General features: G+C 40.9%; 1 protein-coding gene across 4 annotated transcripts in view; it reads right to left on the bottom strand.

Annotated features, from left to right (window-relative positions):
* The window catches only part of ZRANB3 (zinc finger RANBP2-type containing 3), a 362849-nt gene that overhangs the window by 21713 nt on the left and 320186 nt on the right, over positions 1–20950 (bottom strand). For 3 of the 4 annotated variants that reach the window (XM_058301088.2, XM_058301086.2, XM_071216475.1), the window contains 4 exons: positions 16666–16776; positions 15209–15611; positions 8537–8668; positions 5685–6591 (listed from right to left, as the gene is read on the bottom strand). In XM_058301088.2, the coding sequence (XP_058157071.1) occupies positions 6493–6591; positions 8537–8668; positions 15209–15611; positions 16666–16776 (745 nt within the window). In that variant the 3' untranslated portion in view covers positions 5685–6492. Of the gene's footprint in view, positions 1–5684; positions 6592–8536; positions 8669–15208; positions 15612–16665; positions 16777–20950 lie in introns of those variants that run through there. The other variant, XM_058301085.2, reaches the window with a different exon arrangement.

Below are 20950 nucleotides of genomic sequence, written 5' to 3'. Positions count from 1 at the left end.
CCGGGCTGCCAGCCCTAGAGAGAGGGGTCCCGCCCACAACTTCTGACCATGTCAGAAACCCAAAATTCCACTTCTCACAAGAATCTCTTCTGTCACTGTCTCACCAAATCGACATCCAGACACCTCCTATCCTGCAAGTGTCCGAAACAGCCCGCTCAGGGTTTGGGAACACTGCCGCACAACAAAGTTTTCAGGGATCGCTGCAGCCGGGCACCAGCCCTAGGGGGAAGGGTCCTACCCAAAACTTCTGACCTCCATGTCAGAAACGTAAAATTCTACCTCTTGCAAGAATCTCTTCTCTCACTGTCTTACCAAATCAGTGTCCAGACACCTCCTGCCCTGCAAGCCCCTGAAACAGCCTGGTCCAGCAGGACTCCAATTCTACTCAGCTGCTTCTTTGCAAGAGAGATTATGAGGCGCACTCACTCAGACACCATCTTGCCCCCTCTGCTTGATTTTTTTGAAAACCTAATACTGCTCTCATAAAAAAAAAAAAAATTGATAAAAGAATTCAAAGAAGGCCTAAACAAATAGAAGGAAATCCATGTTTATTGATTGGAAGACTAAATATTATTAAGATGTCAATTTTACTTAAAGCAATTTACAGATTCAATGCAATCCCAACCAAAATTCCTACAGCCTTCTTTGCAAAACTAGGAAAGTCAATCATCAATATTATATGGAAGGTTAAGAGGGCCCTGAATAGCAAAAAGCATCTTGAAGAAAAAAAAAAAAAAAAAAGCTGGAGCACTCACACTTCCCAATTTCAAAACTTATTACAAAGCTACAGTAATCAAAACAGTGTGGTAGTGACACAAGTGGCACAAGACATACAGATGAATGAAACAGAAATGAGAGTTCAGAAATAAACCCTCATATCTATATTCAACTGATTTTTTAAAAAGTAAAAATTTCTAACCCCTTCTCCCCTCAGCCAATTGTCTGCTCTCTGTGTCCATTCACTGTGTGTTCTTCTGTGTCCACTTGTATTCTTGTCAGCAGCACCAGGAATCTGTGTTTCTTTTTGTTGCGTCATCTTGTTGGGTCAGTTCTCTGTGTGTGTGGTGCCATTCTTGGGCAGGCTGCACTTTCTTTTACGCTGGGCAACTCTCCTTATGGGGTGCACTCCTTGCGCGTGGGGCTCCCCTACGTGGGGGACACCCCTGTGTGGCAGGGCACTCCTTGTGAGCATCAGCACTGTGTGTGGGCCAGCTCCATTTGGGTCAAGGAGGCCCAGGGTTTGAACTGCGGACCTCCCATGTGGTAGACAGATGCCCTAACCACTGGGCCAAGTCCGCTTCCCTCAACTGATTTTTGACAAAGGTGCCGAGTTACTCTCTGGAGAAAAAGTCTCTTCAACAGATGGTGCTGAGAAAAGTACATATCCACATGAAAAGAATGACTAGTGGACCCCTACTTCACACCATATACAAAACATTAACTCAAAATAGATTAAAGTTCTAAGATCTAAACCTATAAAACTAGCAATAATCATAAGGGAGTATCTTCAGAACCTTGTATTAGCAAGGTCTGACAGCTAGATAAACAGCTAGATAGTCTGATGGATAAATATAAACCCATATAACAAATTTGACAAAATGTTAAATGTTCGTAAATCTGGATATCTGATTAGGAGGGGATGTTAGAGTTCAATGCATTGGTTTGTATTATTTTTGCAACTTTTGAAGTTATTTCACAATAAAACGTGAAGAAAATATTATAGTGTATGACAGACTTCCACGATGCAGGAACACGATGCAAGATCACCCATTTATAAGAAACATGGCATAAAGTGACAACGCATGAAACACCTCTTCCTTACGTCCTGAGTTTTGCCAACAGGGGAAAGTTTGGGAGATATACATGAGGCCTCCTCCTCCTTGAAAGAGGCAGAGTGACTTACCGTGGGTGAATTTACAAGGCATGGAGCAGGGAAGGACCACCCTTATCCTCTCTCTCTGTCTCTCTCATCAGCCTAGCCACAAGACTGGGCTTTCTGCTCAGTCACTTTCATGTGCTAAAGAGACAGGTCCTGGACCCACCTTCTAAACATAGGTCTGGGGTTCCTTCTCTCATTGTCCCCATGATGAGGCCAAGGGTGGGGCTGGTTTTGAGTAAGTGTGCCTGCCTTCCAGAATAGATTAGGCTCCTGTTCCCCTGAAGGAAGGATGCCCCAGGGTCCCAAATGGACTTGGGAGAGCCAGGTGTCAGGTACAGAAATGACTGCTTGTGGCTGCAGATCCATAACATGGTCTCCTATTCTACTTCATTAATCTTCCTTAAAACTGACATTTGATTTCCACCTGACTCCTGTGTCTCCTTACTAAGTTGTTTCCAAATTTGATGTGGGGTGAGGGGCAAAAAGAATTATTACCCCCAAACCTTCCAACAACAGTTTTCAAAATACAAATACAACAGTAGCAGCATAGCTATGTTTCATGAATGTCTTTTTTCAAAAAATCAATCTAATAAAAGCCAAACTATAAATCATAGTTTTCTAGAGACTATTCTGTGGAAAGCAGGTCGAACGTTATGCAGGCTTACACAAGTGGTTCTAAAGCTGAAGCGTAGCCATTTGGAGTTACAATTAAGAAAGATGGGTGTGCAGCATTTTGTGTGTAAACTTATGTGCGAGAACTTGCTAGTTACCATGATAGCGTTTTCTTTAGCTAATTTTGTAGGCCAAACCAAAACTATATGCATCTTAAACAGTTTAGCTGTCATAGATAATCTCTACTTAGATTCTGTAATCTAATGATGAAATTTGGTCACAGAGAAGGTAGATGTGTAACAGCAGAAAGACTGTTAGGTACAAGAGTTGAACAAATGTAGAATTAACAATATTTTTAAGACATTCCATATGCCAGTTTTCAGAAAAAAAACTATGAATACGGAAAGGCAGGGGGTCAGAACCCAGAATGCATTTCCAAACTGATGACATTTGTTGGTAGTAAATAGGAACAGAAGCAGGGTGGCAAAACAGCTTTAACAATATAAAGCAAGTCACAAACTTGAGATGTGACAGGGCACTTTTCTGGTGATTGGATATTTAAATAGATTTTTACAGGAACTAGGAGCTCACAATTTTCCAGTTCAAAAGCTTAATAGGTAGAATGAGAGACTGTTTAGTAATATACAATAGAAAATGAGATAATATTTCTACAATCTACTTCTGATATTTGATATCCCTGATTCCATATCCTATAAGTAAACATCATTGTTCTATTTTACTCAGAAGAGTGTGAAGAGCTTTATGATTTCTTTGACATATAAACTGCTTCATAGTTTTATTTCTAAAAATTAAATATTTCTAAAGAATAAACATTCCAAATGTTTCACTCAAGGATCTGCAGAAGAGATTCACTTTGCCAGCAAGACTTGTGGGCAGAAAATCCTTTTTTTCAAACGTTAAGAAAATGTAGAAAAGTATTCATTTATCACAGGAAAATCTCCCCAAGAAACATACATGAAGCTGTGATTAATGTTGAGAGTAGGTTTCTTTAAAAGTCCCAAACAGAAAACAGAAAATTACTTCCATGGCTCTGGGGCTGCTAACACCACTTTAACAGTCATCAGAGACAATTTGGAGATGACAATCACAAAGAGAAGCTCTTAGCGTGTGTGGTTCGGGCCGTGAGTGGGTCTTGCTCAGGAGGACCTATCCACCCACAGCCAAATCAGCTGCATGGACCAAGCTGGGGAGAGGCACAGCCTTGGCTGCTACCACAACCTTGTTCTCAGCACAAAAAGTCAACGCTTCCGGACTGTAAGCAATCTCAGCTTGTTCCCCAGCTCTTACTTCCTGGCTCTGTTCCCTAGATCCAGAACCTTTTTTTAAAAAAAAGATTTATTTATTTATTTATTTCCACCCCCTCCCTCCCCTGCCTTGCTGTCCACATGATCTTCTGTATCTATTTCTCTTTTTGTCTTCTTGTCTTTCTCCTCTAGGATTCACTGGGATTCAATCCTGGGGACCTCTGATGAAGAGACAGGTTACCTGTCAATTGTGCCACCTCAGTTCCTGTTCTCTGTTGTGCTTCACCTTGACTCTCCCCCTTGTCTCTCTTTTTTTGGTCATCATCTAGCTGTGTAACTTACTTGCTTGGACACTGGCTCACCGCACAGGCACTGGCTTGCTGTGTGGGCACTGGCTCACCACATGGGCACTTGGTTTGCCACGCAAGCACTCAGCTCACCACGCAGGCACTGGCTCACTGCGCAGGCATGCTTTCTCTTCTTTTTCACCAGGAGGCTCCAGGGATCGAACCCGGGTCCTCCCATATGGTAGGCGGAGGCCCTATCACTTGAGCCACATCCACTTCCCAGCCTTTTCTTTTCTAAACCTAATCAGTGCCTTGTTTCCTCTTTGTGTCTTTTCAGAGCCGTCCTTCTTCCCTTAATCTCTGCCTCCTGCTCGGTAGCTGCTGTCTTCTCCCCCTCGGAGCACCCTGCTCTTCAGTCTCCACACACAGCCTCTGGTGCTTGCACTGACATTTTCCTTGTCCTTCTGTCGGAAGCCTCCATTTTCAAACCTTAGCAGTAGCTTCTCTTTCACACTGTGAGGATGGAAAAACAGCCTCCCTAAAATGCCCCTGGCAGGGTCTACCTACTGAGGTCTTTCCATTGTAGCTCAAATAAAGGGAAGGCAGAGCAGGAAAGGATGGGGATAAGCCAGTCACCATCTTGTGTAGCAAGTGCTTGTTCCTGACAATGTTTTTAATTGTTTAGACTTTTGAGACCTGGAGGTGTAAAGAGAGACTATCTTCATGGACCATTTCCTCTCAAACCATCATACAGTGCCTCCATCTGAGAGCTTCCTCCCTACAATTACCATCTTTGAAAAGAGCAAGCTACACTCAGATCTGACCTACTTAGAGGAAACTCTCACTTGCAAACACCCCATGCTGGAGGAAAGCTGAACGTAAGCTCCTCTGCTTTCAATCCTAAGGAATCCTGGGCTACCCTGGAAATGAGGCAGAAACCTGCAAAGAGCTTGACCAGCAAAGCAGAAAGAAGGCTAAAGAAAGCCCTAATAAATTTGCAAAACAAACAACACTAGTACATGCCATACAATGAGTTAATTACAAACTCAGTAACAACTCTGGAAGGAAAATGCATGATTGTATAATCCTTCTAAAAACAATTCCTCTATGTTGTGAAGCACTGGTTTATTAATTAAAATGGGAAAATGTTCAAGCTAATGAAGTTTACAGCACAACAATATTTACAAAGAGGTGCCTTTGGTAAGTGTAATTCTTTCTTAGATCTGTATTTTGTGTATTTCTGACCCTTAGCTCTCTTGATTCTAACATAGTGCAGGATTATACCCTGGCTTTGTTTCAGGACTCTCTTTTTCACTATCAACTACATTATCATATTACCATTGTGTTTTTTTTTTTTAGGTACCAGGGGCCGGAGATTGAATCCAGGACCTTGTATGCAGGAAGCCAACGCTCAACCAGAGTCACACTGGCTCTCGTAAGTTTTCACGTTTGTTTTGCTTGTTGTTTGTTTTTGTTTTTTTAGGAGGCACTGGGAACTGAACCTGAGACCTCCCAAGTGGGAAGCAGGAGTTCAACCACTTGAGTTACTTCTGCTCCCTCCATTGTGCTTTTTAGAGTATATAGCATCTGATCATGCTTTACTATAAAGTATTTGAACATCATAATTTTAAAAGAAAGAAGTACTGGAAACATTTTTAATGGTAGGATTTTAAAAACAGAAAATGAAAACCATGAGGAAAAGGGTGCTTAGTTTTATGAATTACAAAAATAAAACAAAAATAAAATGAAGCTTAAATGTCATTTACATTTTATGATTTCCGTTTTTTAGAAGTTTCAAGAATTACTTTACCCAGAGCCCCCAAATTGTTCACAAACACCACAGGTACAGTTGGCTTACTTTCAAGAGCATATTTTCAATAAAGATAGCTGGGAAAGAAAAAGCCAAAAAGACAACAACCCTAAATGTGGACCCCAAGCCCATTTTGGAGGCATTAATTGAATTCTTCTGCATAATAAGCAGCGTGGTCATATCTGGTCAAGAATTCCTGAATAAGGATGAGTTGCCCATGAAATGTCCCTTATAGTTATGCAAAGTTCCATCTATAACTACAAGAGTCCAAAATGAATACTAATCCAGCAGTATTTTTCAGGCAATCCAAAGTATATTTTTTAAACACATTCAATGCATGATACAGTGATTAAGGTATACCCAGGAGATTTGAAGGATTAATAAAACCTTGCCGGATCATAATTGAGAGTCTGCTTGAAATCAATAGGACCTTAGAAGCATTTAGTATTGTATCTCAGTTTCTGTCTTAAGTACTTTCAAAAGATATTTAACACCAAAAGCACATAAGATAAACTAAAGGGCACTGACTTCTTGATTACTGTTCTGAAAATTTTCATTCTTACACGATTAGGCAAATAGGAAAAAAATTGTGATAAACTCTTCCACATAAACCATTTGTCATCCATTCACTTTTACACTTCACATCTTCACCAAAAATCGTGTGATGTCTGATCCATGTTTTGATGCCAGAGATTGTCTTCTCACCTGGCTCCTTTCTTTAGCTTGTCTGGCAGTTCTCTAAAAGTTAAAAAAAAAAAAAAAAAAAAAAAAAGCATGCATATATATGTTAAGAAATAAACCACTGGCTACAGAAGCACAAAAACTGTTTGTATTTTGTCAATTTGGAAAAATCTGCCTTGTCACAATACCCACTTTCCAGTATTTTGCCATCAGGGGTTTCCCACACCACAAGGCAGAAGACTCAGCAGCTCTTTTAAGTGCCTTGAGATCCTAAGCATCACTTTAGGGGATGTCCTACTACCCATCAACCCATGAATTTGGGGGCTAGAAGAGGCCCTGACTCTTTTCATCCATGTGGGAGCTTGTAAGGCATCTTGATTTTCCAAGGTGCAGTAGGCAGGTCCCCCTTTCCGATTTCTGGGCCTAGAAGCCATTCCCAACTCAATAGCCAAGGCAATACAGAAAAACAAAATGAGACAGATCAGAACTGGTTTCTTCCTCTGCCTCCATAAATAAACATTTTTTGTAAAAATCTGAAAAAGTAATTATGGAAGATGCTGCATTTTCTTTTTTTCATAATTCTCTTAATGGTCTTGAATTTGTATAAAATTTGCACAGGTGAGAAATCAGATAGTTTTTTTCCAAATTGAAGTCTGTGTGTGTGAGACGTGCTCTAGGTGGAAGGTGTGGGGAGGTTAATACTAAAAATAAACAAAACAAAACAAAAAGCCCCTGTCTATATGACATGATCCCATTTATGTAAAATTATGTTTATGTAGAAACTATAATCTGAAATGTTTAAAGAAGGATAATAGAGAGCTCATTCAATGTGGATACTGGCAAAGAATCAGAATGTTCTCTAAAGAATAAATGCAACGGATAAGGTTTTTAAAAAATATCAGTGTCTCTAGTACACAAAGCAACAAACCTATGGCAGGCTATTTCTCTCCCATCATATCAACACACAGTTGTGCAGTTTAATGGGTGCACTCCGTCGCTACCCAGGGTTGGGTGAGCACAACAGGGTATAATCTTTTGGAAAACTGGTGATAAATTCCTATGTTTCTAAAATGTCCAAACATTTTGATTCAGTGATTTTACATCTGAGAATCTATCTTAAGGAAAGGATTCAAACTGTAGAAAACAGTTTTGTATATAAAAAATATCCTTAATAGCATTATGAAAGAGAGCAAAAAATGGGAATGACTTGAATTCTAATCAGTATGGGAATGGCAAAGTCAACTACAGTAGATGTATACTCCACAGAATAATATGCAGCCATTGTAAGTGCTAAGCATTATGAACAGCTGGAGAACATGGGAAAATGCTTACTTACATCTGCCCTAAGGGGGGAAAAAAGTTAGCTACAAAGTCACATATTGAATATATGCTTCTTTCTAAAATTATCTCAACAGGTAGGTTCTACTACTTTTCGCTGGAATGCCTGTTAAAAATTCATCCTTGTAGACCAATGATGTAGTAATAGGTAATCGCTCCCACTTTAAGCAATAGACATGTGCTCCTTGGTATGCCATGGTTAATGGGTTTCACACTATGGCCAGGAATGCAGTCTTCGCATATTGGGCTGAGTGGGTCCTACAGATAATTCATCTAAGGTCTCGGATTTCAGGGCATCCTTAGCTGCAAATGCAAATGTGTCACTGACCCTATTGGCCCCAATTTACCGAACTTCCTGTTTGAGGGCCTGGATCTCTTCAAGGCCGTGTAATATGTAAGTTCTATTCATTTCCTTTCAGGTAGTGGTGAAAATTTCCTGGTCCTAAAATGAATTCAAAGGGAAATCGCTTCTCTTGCATCTATGACTGAGAACTTACCTGGGCCTCAGGATGAAACTCAAGTGTTAGGAGATCATAAGAATAAAATGCACCCCTCATTAGCCAAGGATATACTGATTCATGCAAATAATCCTCCATTCCTGTATGCAACATCTTCAGTCTGATTTCTCAGGGTGGAGACAAACCTATCTGTGAACTTCACTGACCTCTTTGTGACAGACTGTACACAGAGTCTGAAGGTTGTCCAAGGAGCACTGCCCTCCTCCACTGTAGACAGGCTTGATGTGATCCACCTGCCAGAAAAGTCCTTCCCCTGGGTTTCTTATCATTTCATTTAGCTGTAATAAGAAAACAAGATCAGCGATTTTCATTGTACGCTGTGGGAAGTGTTGGTTTTGCATTGTGCAATATGTGTATACAGCAAAATCACAGGGAAAAATACATAAGGAGGGCTCTTTATAGCTTTTATTGTGAGTGGGAAAAAAATCCTCTGGGTTAGCAATTTGAAGGCAATAAAATATATTTCTGAAAAAGCTTTTTTACGTTACTTAAACCATTTTGAAAAAATTTATAATCAAGTATAAAATACCAAAAAAAAAAAAAATTGATTGGGAAAAATCAGTTGCTTGTGAACCTTTGGGTCAGTTTACATATCCAGTGAACCAAAATAGAAAAGAGTAAGAACAGTTTGGAAATTAGTAACTTCTGAATATTATTGACCCAAGCAATCTTTCATTGTTGAACTAAATGCATTCATTATTTTACCAATGATGGATTAAATATTACTAGCTATCATCCAGAAATTGTTTGCTCCTTACCAGGAAATTTCCCAGGTTACAGGGACTGTAATGAAATTTCTAGAACAAATCTTTCTAACTTGCATATTTGAAATAAACAAAGATGGCCACTTAAAGCAGTCACTATTCAGGCCAGTCCATAAATACACATTTTATATTCAACCAATGATATCCTACATTAAAACGGGATGTATTTTAACATTTTACCTATGGTTGTAAAACTAACTCATACCACAATAGTGCAGTTGTTTAAATATCACAAACATGAGTATGAAGGTCATTTTTATTTCCTTTGCCTTAGCAAGGACGAAATTACAACTGGCCAATTTCACGAATGCCAGTCATGGCAACTTTCAATGCAGTTCTTTTTTTTTTTTTTTAATATATTTTTTATTTATTCTTAAAAGATACGTAGATCACACAAAATTTACATTAAAAAATATAGGAGGGAAGCAGATGTGGCTCAGGTGATAGGGCCTCAGCCTACCATTTAGGAGGACCCAGGTTCGATCCCTGGAGCCTCCTGGTGAAAAAGAAGAGAAAGTGTGTCTGTGCAGCAAGCCAGAGCCTGTGTGGTGAGCAGGGAGCCCGCGCGGTGAGCTTAGTGTCCATGTGGTGAGCCAAGTGATGCATGACAAGCCAAGTGCCCATGTGAGTGCCCACGTGGTGTGCCGAGTGTCCACGTGGTAAGCCAAGCGCCCATGTAGTGAGCCGAGTGCCTGCGCAATAAGCCGAGTGCCCGCGCAACAAGCCGAGTGCCCTTGCGGTGAGCCAGTGCCCACGCAAGTGAGTCACACAGCAAAATGGCAATGCAACAAAAGAGAGACAAAGGGGAGAGTCAAGGTGAAGCACAGCAGAGACCAGGAGCTGAGGTGGCACAACTGACAAGAGAACCTCTCTCCATATCAGAGGTTCCCAGGATCGAATCCCAGTGAATCCTAGAGAAAAGATGGGACGATAAAAGAGAAATAGATACAGATGATCACACAGCGAATGCACACAGACAGCAAAAACAGCAGGGTAGGGGAGGGAGGGGGGAAGGGAAGAAAAAATATATAGGAGATTCCCATATGCTCCACTCCCCACACACCCCAGTTTTCCCACATCAACTTCTTTCATTAGTGTGGAACATTCATTGCAATTGAGGAATACATTTTGGAGCACTGCTATACAACATGGATTATAGTTAACACTGTAGTTTACACTCTCTCCCACTCCATTCAGTGGGTTATGGCAGGATATGTAATGTCCTGCATCTGTCCCTGCAATACCATTCAGGACAACTCCAAGTCCTAAAAATGCCCTCATATACCTCTTTTTCCCTCTCCCTGCCTTCAGCAACTCCAGTGGTCACTGTCTCCACATCAGGGATATAATTTCTTCCATTTTTACAGTCACAATAATTCTACAGTAGAATACCCTTAAGAATACAGTAGAATACTCTAATCCATATTTTATTCCCCAATCCTGAGGACTAGGGGATGGTGATGTCCACTCTATCTCTTAATTGAGAGGGGGCTTCCATCCCACATGGCTGATGGATAGGATTCTCCTGCTTGCAGCTATACTCTCTTGGTTCCTTGGTGTGGTGGTTGTCCATCCTCACCTCATTGTTAGCTGTCCTGGGTGAGTCCAATGAACTGGAGAGTAGGTGTTGCATCTCTGCTGAGGCTCAGGGCCCAGATGGCACATGCACAGCCCAGAGATTCAAGTCTCCTGGGCATATACCAACCTCAGCGCCAACCACAGGTTCAATCAAAGGGGCAGAAGAGGCATGTGTAGAGAAGTCATATGAGTCCAACTCCATCACACTCAGGGGCACAAATTCCAAAGTAGGGTCCACTGGCAAGGCACTGAACTCCAGAGCCATCTGCCAAGACCGTAGTACCTGGACATCTCCATAGCCCTCAGGAGCCCCACTATCTGGGGTAGTATCTACTTGGGCTGTTTATGAGATCCTGTTGAGACATGCATACGCGCAACCCCTCGATGACCTCCTGGCTCATTTTGAAGTCTCTTAGCCATATAAACTCACTTGTCTTTACATTTTCCCCTTTTATTCAAGGTCTTTCTCCAGTTGCTCATTTTGAAGTCTCTTAGCCATATAAACTCACTTGTCTTTACTATTTCCCCCTTTTATTCAAGGTCTTTTTCCAGTTGCATCACAGCTGGTGCTTGGTAGTAATCCCTAAGTGCCAGGGCAATGTAATTCTAAAGCACTTTTACAAAAGTTCATCAGACCAGTGGAATGGCTCAGTGACCTGATCAACATGCTCGGCCCACAGGGAGCTCAGATCCTCCAGGAGGCAGCGAAGCAAGCTCACACAATCATCTTTGTCCAGCTGAACTTCGTTACAACTTGCCTTACATTCTATACTATAATGAACTTTCCAAATTCAATTAGAAGATATATGCTGGTTTATATTTTTGAGGTTGGTCTTGTTATAAGTAACTACAAATGGCAGTCATGCATCAAGCAAATGGCATATACTACAAATACACACACACACATACACATTTTGGTTCTGTCTTTTGTAATCAATTCCTTTGCTCTGAGCAGTCTCCATTCTGACAGACTTAATGATTTGGAAGGTGCTTCTTTATTCTCCCCTGGTAATTCTAAAGCAAATCACCTGGACATTCTAAACTAAATTCTAAATTCACCTCTTGAAAGAAGCACTCCTTCTCTGACTGGCCCTCTCTCATCTGAGGCCTGAGAGGCGTAATACCTCCTCTGAGTACTTTTGTCTTTGATGTATAGACAGACTGCTTTGAAATGTCCTTTAGATATGTGACAGTTTCAGATTATTTCATGGACCCCCAAGATAGAAAGATTATGTTTGTAAACTAACCTCTGGGTGTGATACCCTTTGAATGTGTGTTAAATTAAGTTGAGGGGCGTTTGATCAGATTATTTGGTAAGATTGCTGTAGGGCTTTTTGTTTTTATTTTTATTTTATTATTATTTTTTAAAGATTTATTTTTAAATTTCTCTTTCCTTGTCATCCCCCCTTGTCTGCTCTCTGTGTCCATTCACCATGTGTTCTTCTGTGCCTGCTTGTATTCTTGTCAGCTGCACTGGGAATCCATGTCTATTTTTGTTGCGTCATCTTGCTGTGTCAGCTCTCCTTGTGTGCAGCGCCACTCCTGGGCGGGCTGTGCTTTTTTGCATGGGGCGGTTCAATGAGGGGCACACTCCTTACATGCGGGGCTCCCCTATGCAGGGGACACCCCTGAGTGGCATGGCACTCCTTGCACGCAGCAGTACTGTGCATGGGCCAGCTCACTACACAGGCCAGGAGGCTCTGGGTTCGAACCCTGGACCTCCCATGTGGTAGACAGATGTTCTATCGGTTGAGTCACGTCCACTTCCAAGTTGAGCCACATCCTCTTCCAGCTGAGCCACATCTGCTCCCCCGTAGGGTTTTTTATTGGACTATATCAGTAAGGCACGACTCAGGTCGAAAACTAACAGGTAAACTTGGGGAAAGAGCAGAACAGGCAAGACTGATATAGGAAGCCCTAAGAGAAAAGCCCTATGCCAGCTTGTGCTGAAATCAGGAAGAAAGCTTAGCAGCTGAGCCTGAGAGAGGAAGTTCACACGAGGAGGAGAAACTGGGCGAAGATCAGGAGCCATCTTGTTTCCCCATGTGTCAACACATCAGGATCAACATGGCTGACTTTAGTGAGAAAACACCTCTTATGTTGCCTCAGTTTGGACTTTCCATGGCCTTTGAACTATAAGTTTTTACCCCAAATAAATCCCCTTTATAAAAGCCAACAGATTTCTGGTATTTGCATCAGCACCCCTTTGGCAAAACAAAACAAGGTGTTTCACTGGGTACTTTCTAGAAGCCTCTGCACTGAGGCAGCAAATAGTAACTAGAGTCTGGCCAACACTCCTGGTATGGGTGCAGTACGATCCTTGCCAATTAGAGCAGTCTTTTAGGAACTCTGGATATCATTAGAGAAATATTTCATACTAATCTGTCTTTGCAGAAATGCTTAATTAATTTAATCCTAATTCAGCAATACTAGGTAAATTAAAATGTATGATTTGTATAACTGGTAGGAATTTATCCAATACTTTAGTGGGTACAGGGTGAGTCATGAGTGATCTTTTTTATTGTGATAAAATATATAACATAAATTATACTATACAATATATACAGCATCAAACTGGCCACCTTAACCATTTGTACAAGTATAATTCAGTGGCATTAATTACCTTTACAATCATTACTATCTATTTTCAAAATATGTCACTGCCCCGAACAGAAACTCTGCCTGTTAAACAGTCTCTCCCCATTCCTCCCTCCCCTCAGCCCCTAGAAATCTCTAATCTACTCCGTCTCTATGAATTTGCCAATTCTAGATATTCCACATAAATGAAATCATACAATATTTGTCCTTTTGTGTCTGGCTTATTTCACTTAGAACAATGCTTGCAAGTTTCATCCATTCTGTAGCCTGTATCAGAACTTCATTCCTTTTTATGGCTGAATAATATTCCATTGTATGTATATACCACATTTCATTTATCCTTTCATTGGTTGGTGGACACTTGGGTTGTTACTACATTTTGGCTAATGTGAATAATGCTGCTATAAATAAACTTTGGTGTACAAGAATCTGTTTGAGAGGAGTGATCCTTTTTAAATTAAACATGCTACAAAAATACATATTTGCTCATTTGAAATTTTGAACTGATTAGAAAATAAGATTAAAATCCAATTGAGGGAAGCAGATTTGGCTCAATGGATAGAGAGTCCGCCTACCACATGGGGGGCCCAGGGTTCTAACCCAGGGCCTCCTGACCTGTGTGATGAGCTGGGGCATGCGTAGTGCTGACGCGCGCAAGGAGTGCCATGCCACGCAGAGGTGTCCCCCGCATAGGGGAGCCCCACGTGCAAGGAGTGTGCCCCGTAAGGAGAGCTGCCCAGTGCGAAAGAAAGTGCAGCCTGCCCAAGAATGGCACCGCACACACAGAGAGCTGACACAACAAGAAGACACAACAAAAAGAAACACAGATTCCTGGTGCCACTGATAAGGATGGAAGCAGTCACAGAACACACAGCGAATGGACACAGAGAGCAGACAACTGGGGGGGGCGGGGAAGGGGAGAGAGATTAAAAATAAATAAATAAATCTTTTTTAAAAATTCAATTGAATTTTGGAAATCAAAGTGAATACTGATGACAATGGGCTAAGAATGATATTTTGTCATAAACTGCTCTACAATTCCATTTTAAAACAGAATGAACGCATTTAAAGCACCTTCTCATTGTAATGAACTATGTTTTTGGAGCCTCTTGTCATTAATATTAACATCATGAAAAGTGGAACAACCAAACAATAGGTTCCTCTAGATGCTATGCACCATCTGTTAAGATCTCTTCCCAAAATAACTGAATCAGAATCTAATTAATCTTCTAGATCTTACAACAATTATTCAGGAAATACAAGAAGATAGAAGAGCATGTTAAACAACACTGTGAGACTAGAGAGACAAATTTAGAATGTGGGAAATCCTATGGTCAAATGTTTCAGTTTCTTTTAACAATCAGTGGTATAAAAAAAGAGAGGGGGGTGCTGTTATGGATTAAATGGAACATAAGAAGCATACAGACCAAATCAAGATGTGGGCATCTTTTGAACATGATTTGAACAAAGCAAGTATAAAAAGACATTTTTGAGACAATCTGGGAAATGACAAATGGACTTATTATTATTAAGGGATTATAATTGTGTTTTGTGTGATAAATGGGTATTGTGATAATATTAAAAAAGAAAGAAGGAGAGTCTTTATCTGTTAAGGATACACAGTGAGATACCTAAAGGTGAAATGAAATGTTGTCTGGGATTTGCTTTAAAACATTCCAGGAGGAAAAAAAAAGTGAGGTAAGGACTGCTGAAACAAGAATGATGAAGTGTTGATAATTGCTGGAGCTGTGTGATGGGTAAAAAGGTTCATTACTCTACTTTTGTATATATATATTAGTTAAGAAAGTTAGCAATTCAATATTGATCACTCAGACCAATGCTGCCATCCATGTGTCAGATGATTATATTGTAATTTACCTGTTCTAATGGAAGCTTTGAGGTCCAGGTAACATCCAGAAGATTCTTCCTTTGACTTTTAGGGGCATCTCTCAGACGTAAAAAGAGTTCTTGTGCATTTAAATTACATAGCTGACAAACACCATGTTCAATTTCAAATACTTTGGCTCGCAGGTAACTGTTATTAGATCGAATCCAAAACTCCTCCTGACATTTTAGAGAGCAAAACCGTGAATCCCAAGCGTTCACTTTATATTCTTGCTTAGTTTGGCAAGTAGGTTGCTGACAGTGCAAGCAAAGTGGATTTCCTTCATTATCTACAGCTTGTAAATAGCCTTTGGATGTAGAAGGTTTCACAATGAGATCAGCTTGGTCTGTGCAGGGATCAAGAAATGGAACATAGGCTCCATCTTGAAGAAACTTTCTATAATTGAACAAAAGATTTAGTAGGTATCTAATGAACAGTTCCGGTGTAAATGGTCATTGCTTCATACAAAGGTATTCAATGTTTCTATATTGATGAACAGTAAACACAGGACCCATAGATTTTGTGACTCAGTGTGGAAAAGAAGTAGCTTTAATCAGCGTTCTACATTCCATGCCAAAAAAAGGGCAAGAGTAGTAGGTTAAAAAGTTTTATTTGAATAGGAATAAGTTACCTCTTTTGGGAATTTAGATGCCTTCAAGTTAAACAATCAGACTTTGAAATATCAGGAGAAGTTGCAAAATGAGACGTCACAAAATGCTTCTTCAGGTCAGGAAAGAGCAAAGTAGCCAGTCTAGACTAAGGTAAACCCCAGTTCTTAGTGGCTACACACCTCATTAGGAGAGAGAGGCCATCACCTAAGGGTTCTGTGGCTGCACTCTCTCTGCCTCTGCTAGCCTACAGAGACAGAGGCGTCACCTCAATAAGTGACAGGACATAGGAGCTGACAGTGTTGACAGGAATACGAACAGAAGGCGTGCTGAGTGTTGTGCCTCCTACAGATAAACTCCAAGTTGACCAAATTAAAATTAGAAATGGAACATGTTAGGACATGTACTCAATTTATTAGAAGAAAGGAAAAAACTATGGTAGTGAATTATATCAAAGAGTCCCACATGAGAATTAACCACAGCAGCTTTGCCTCCTTCTCATGGTTGTTTGCTTGAAGCATTGAAAAAACATCTTATGATAGAAAGAGCCCAAGACTGGGGGACAGGGAACAGATCTTGACCTCAGGTCTCTTAGCATCAACCACCGGGGCCGGGACATGTCACTTATCCAGGTGGTTTCAGCATCTCTCCTCATCTCTAATTTCTAAATTAGACCATGAGGTAGTCATGTGCTTCACAGGCTTGTTAGGAGGACTAAGGAGCTATTATACCGTGAAAGCTCTTTGTAAACTGTGAAGAAGCCACACAAAAGTAAGGCATAATCACAAAAATTTAAAGAAGTAGTCTCATTACTAATGTGTCCTAGTAGTAAAAATCCTTACTTTGTGGAGGGGTCCTGAAGTATTGATTCCTTTGTAATGAGACGGACATGGCCCCCGTCATTCTTTACCTTGTCCATTGAAGCCACAGCAACGTCTTCCTTGGTTATGTACCTAAAATAATTACATGATAAACAACAGTTTCTCTATTTCACATTCACACTGTTCTTTGCAAAAACAGTAAGAAAAAGGCAAAATACAAGTATATTCGTTGAGCTAATACTAAAGAGGTGGAATATTTTGCCTTTATCTTGGCCTCCATTATGTGAGAAATACATCTCTTTGTTCCAAATTAGTTTTCCCAGGATTTATTTTTCAAAGTCCAAAAGTCAGTATCTTTTGGATCATTTTCATTTAAGGGGGAAAAGGAATGGGTGTAGAAAGAAGAAATGGTCAAATACACACACAACTCACTGCCTTAAGTAAACAATTTCCCAAGCTGTGCAGGAAATCTCTAACACATTTTTACCACCCTCTTGGCATCCCTTCTGGGTTTCTCCGAATCACCTTAGTAAGTTATAATGGTGATATCATTATATTTGGGTAAAGCAATTCTCTTTTTAGTTAATCAGGTTCAGTCACTTCTTCGATAATCTTAAGGTTGTTTCCATTATTATGAGCCCATATGGGGTTTATGGAGTCTTCCACTGAAATAAAGCCACTCTTGATGTAGGATTCAGAACCTTATTACATAACACTATCAATACCACACAGCAGTTCAGGGACTTGAAGTGAAGAGAAAAGTTACTCTGATTAAAGGTGATGGGGGAATTTAAGTAGGTAAAATTCAATTATCCAATTAATTCCTTCTAATTAGCACGGCCCAGTTTTTCCGGTAGTTTATACCTATTGCAGATTTTAAAAAATTAGTTTAAACATAAATTTCTTTTTATTTTTGACTACTTCTTTATTTGGCAGCTTGATGATAAAGGTTAATAGCAAAGGAATTGTAGTAAAATTTTAGAAACTTGATTTTATGTTGTTAAGGTCAATTTAACAATAAACAGATTTTTTTTATAAGTTATTTTTATTAAATTTGGTTAAGGATTTTCAAGTACATGAGTTAAAATTCAAAAGGCAGATTCAGAGTAAAGGGTAAGTCTCCTATCCTTCAGCCATCTTGCCCCCTTCTCAAAGCAGGTCAGCTAACAGGGAGGTGAAGATGGTCAATCACCACACCAGGGAACTGAGAGTGCCTACAACTGCAAGCAGAGAATTGCATCCATCATCCATGTGGAATCTAAGCCCCCTCTCGATATAGAGGTGGAGGGAACATCACCACCCCAGGTCCACAGAATGGAGGAATAAAATATGGATTAGAGTGGACTTACTGATAATCTATTATAAAACTTTTGTGACTACTAATAGAGGAAATTGTATCATTGACGGAGAGAAAGTAGCCACAGTATTTGCTGAGGGCAGAGAGTGGGAAGAAGAAATGTGATAAGGGGGCATTTTGGGGACTTTGGTGTTGTCCTAAATGATATTGCAGGGTTAGATGCTGGGCATTATATATCCTGCCATAACCCATTGAATGTACCGGGGGACAGTGTGAACTACAGAGTAAACTGTTATCCACATGGTGCAGCAGTGCCCCAAAATGTGTTCGCTGAGTGTGATGAGTGTGCCACAGTGATGGGGGAGGTTGTTGGTGTGGGAGGAGTGGGGTGGGGGGATGGAGGGTATATGGGAACCTCTTATGTTGTTATAATGTAACCTTTTTTGTGATGCATGCATCTTCAAAAAAATACAATTTACAAAAATGATGGGGGTGGGGGAACGGGGTGTGTGTTATATGGGAACCTCTTATGTTTTTTTAATGTAACGTTCTATGTGATAATTCATATGAATACTTAAAGAGTGTATAAAATTCCTGGAAATTTACAAAAGTACAAAGTTGTTAATCATGGTTGTAATTATTAAAAATAAAAAATAAAAACAAACAAAACAAGATACATACACAGGCATCTAAAAAAAAAAAAGTCACCTGTCACCAGGATTTTAACTATCCTTTTAGAAAGTCTATTTTTTTCTGTGAATAGGTATATAACTTTTATTTATTTTGCATTTTTAATTGAAATAAGATTCATGGGCCATAAAACTCACCATTTTGAAGTTTACAATTCAGTGGGTTTTCAAATATTCACAAGGCTGTGCAATCATCAATTAACACTATCTAATTAGAGAACATTTCCATCACCTCAAAAAGAAATCCTGTACCCATTATCAGTCACTCCCCATTATGCCTGTTCTTTTTAAAGATAAATGGGGCGAACTGACACAGCAAGCTGATGCAATGAGCTGACATAACAAAGAGATACAGCAAGGAAACACGAGAGACACAACAAGCAGGAAGCAGAGGTGGCTCAAGTGATTGGGTGCCTCTCTCCCACATGGGAGATCCCAGGTTCAGTTCCGAGTGCCTCCAAAAAACAAACAAACAAACAAACAAACAAACAAACAAGATGAGCAGACAGCAAGTGCAAATAAAGAGGTGGGGGGAGAAATAAATAAAAAATAAATCTAAAAAAAAAAACCACAAAAAGCAAAAAGCAAATGGGAGAATGGATGTGGCTCAAGCAGTTGAGCATCTGCCTCCCACATGGGAGTTCCTGGGCTCAGTTCCGGGTGCCTCCTAAAAAAACAAACAACAAGCAAAACAAATGATAGGTGGCGGACTTGGCCCAGTGGTTAGGGCGTCCGTCTACCACATGGGAGGTCGGCGGTTCAAACCCCCGGCCTCCTTGACCCGTGTGGCGCATGTGCAGTGCTGATGCATGCATGGAGTGCCATGTCACACAGGGGTGTCCCCCGTGTAGGGGAGCCCCATGCGCAAGGAGTGCGCCCCATAAGGAGAGCCGCCCAGCGTGAAAGAAAGTGCAGCCTGGCCAAGAGTGGTGCCGCACACACAGGGAGCTGACACAACAAGATGATGCAACAGGAAGAAACACAGATTCCCGTGCTGCTGACAACAGAAGCTGACAAAGAAGACGCAGCAAATAGACACAGAGAACAGACAACCGGAGTGGGGGGGGAGCGGGGAGAAATAAATAAATAAACCTTCAAAAAAAAAAACCAATTATAAAACTCAGGGGAGCCGATGTGGCTCAGTGGATGAGTACTGGCTTCCCACATACAGGTTCAATCCCTAGCCCCCAGTATTTAAAAAAAAAAAAAAAAAAGAACTAAACAAAAAACCCCATGATAGCAAAGTATACACAGTAATCTGCACATTACTCTTCTTTACTTAAACATGCACCTTGGAGATTTTTTTCCATATTTGTATATCCTGAGTTGCCCTACTCTTTTTTTATTAAGTAATTTTATTGAAATATATCCACACATCACACAATCCATCAAGAGTATACATTTATTGGCTCTCAGTATAATCACTGAAATTACCAATTTCAGAACATTCCCTAGTCTTTTTTTCCCCCTTCCCATCCCCTCCTCTGCCCTGCTGTTTTTTGCTGTCTGTGTCCATTCACTGTGCAATCTTCTGTAACTATTTCTCTTTTTGTCTTCTCTTCTTTTCTTTCTCCTCTAGGACTCAATGGGATTCGATCCTGGGGATCTCTGATGTGGAGAGAGGTTCCCTGTCAATTGTGCCACCTCAGTTCCTGGTCTCTGATGTGCTTTACCTTGATTCTCCCCTTTGTCTCTTTCGTTGCATCATCAACTTGCTGTGTGATTCACTTGCATGGGCACTGGCTCACCAAGCGGGCACTCAGCTCACCACACGGGCACTGGCTCCCATGTGGGCAGTAGTGTGGGCACTTGGCTCGCCACGTGGGCACTCAGCTCACCACACGCGCACTCAGCTCACCATGTGGGCAGTAGTGCGGGCACTCGGCTCGCCACACGGGCACTCAGCTCACTGCGTGGGCTCTTGGCTCACTGCGCAGGCTCTCAGCTCACCACGCAGGCACTGGCTTACCATGCAGGCACTCTTTCTCTTCTTCTTTTTCACCAGGAGGCCCCAAGGATCAAACCTGGGGCGCGGAGGCCTTATCACTTAAGCCAGATACCTGCTTCCCTCCTTATTCTTTTATTTTATCGCCCCCCCCCTTGCAGCTTTTTGCTTGCTGTCTGCTCTCTGTGTCCATTCGCTGTGCGTTCTTCTTTGTTTTTTCTTTTGCTTGTCTCCCTATTTTTGTTGCTCCACCTTGCTGAGTCGGCTCTCCACAGCGCCCAGGCTGGTGGCTCTCTACAGTGAGGGTGAGCCTGCCTTCACAGGAAGTCTCTGGGACACGAACGCAGGGCCTCCCATATGGTAGACGGGAGTCCA

This window comes from Dasypus novemcinctus, chromosome 7 (assembly GCF_030445035.2).
Source record: "Dasypus novemcinctus isolate mDasNov1 chromosome 7, mDasNov1.1.hap2, whole genome shotgun sequence".
Taxonomy (NCBI): domain Eukaryota; kingdom Metazoa; phylum Chordata; class Mammalia; order Cingulata; family Dasypodidae; genus Dasypus; species Dasypus novemcinctus.
This window is presented reverse-complemented; position numbering and strand designations above follow the sequence as displayed.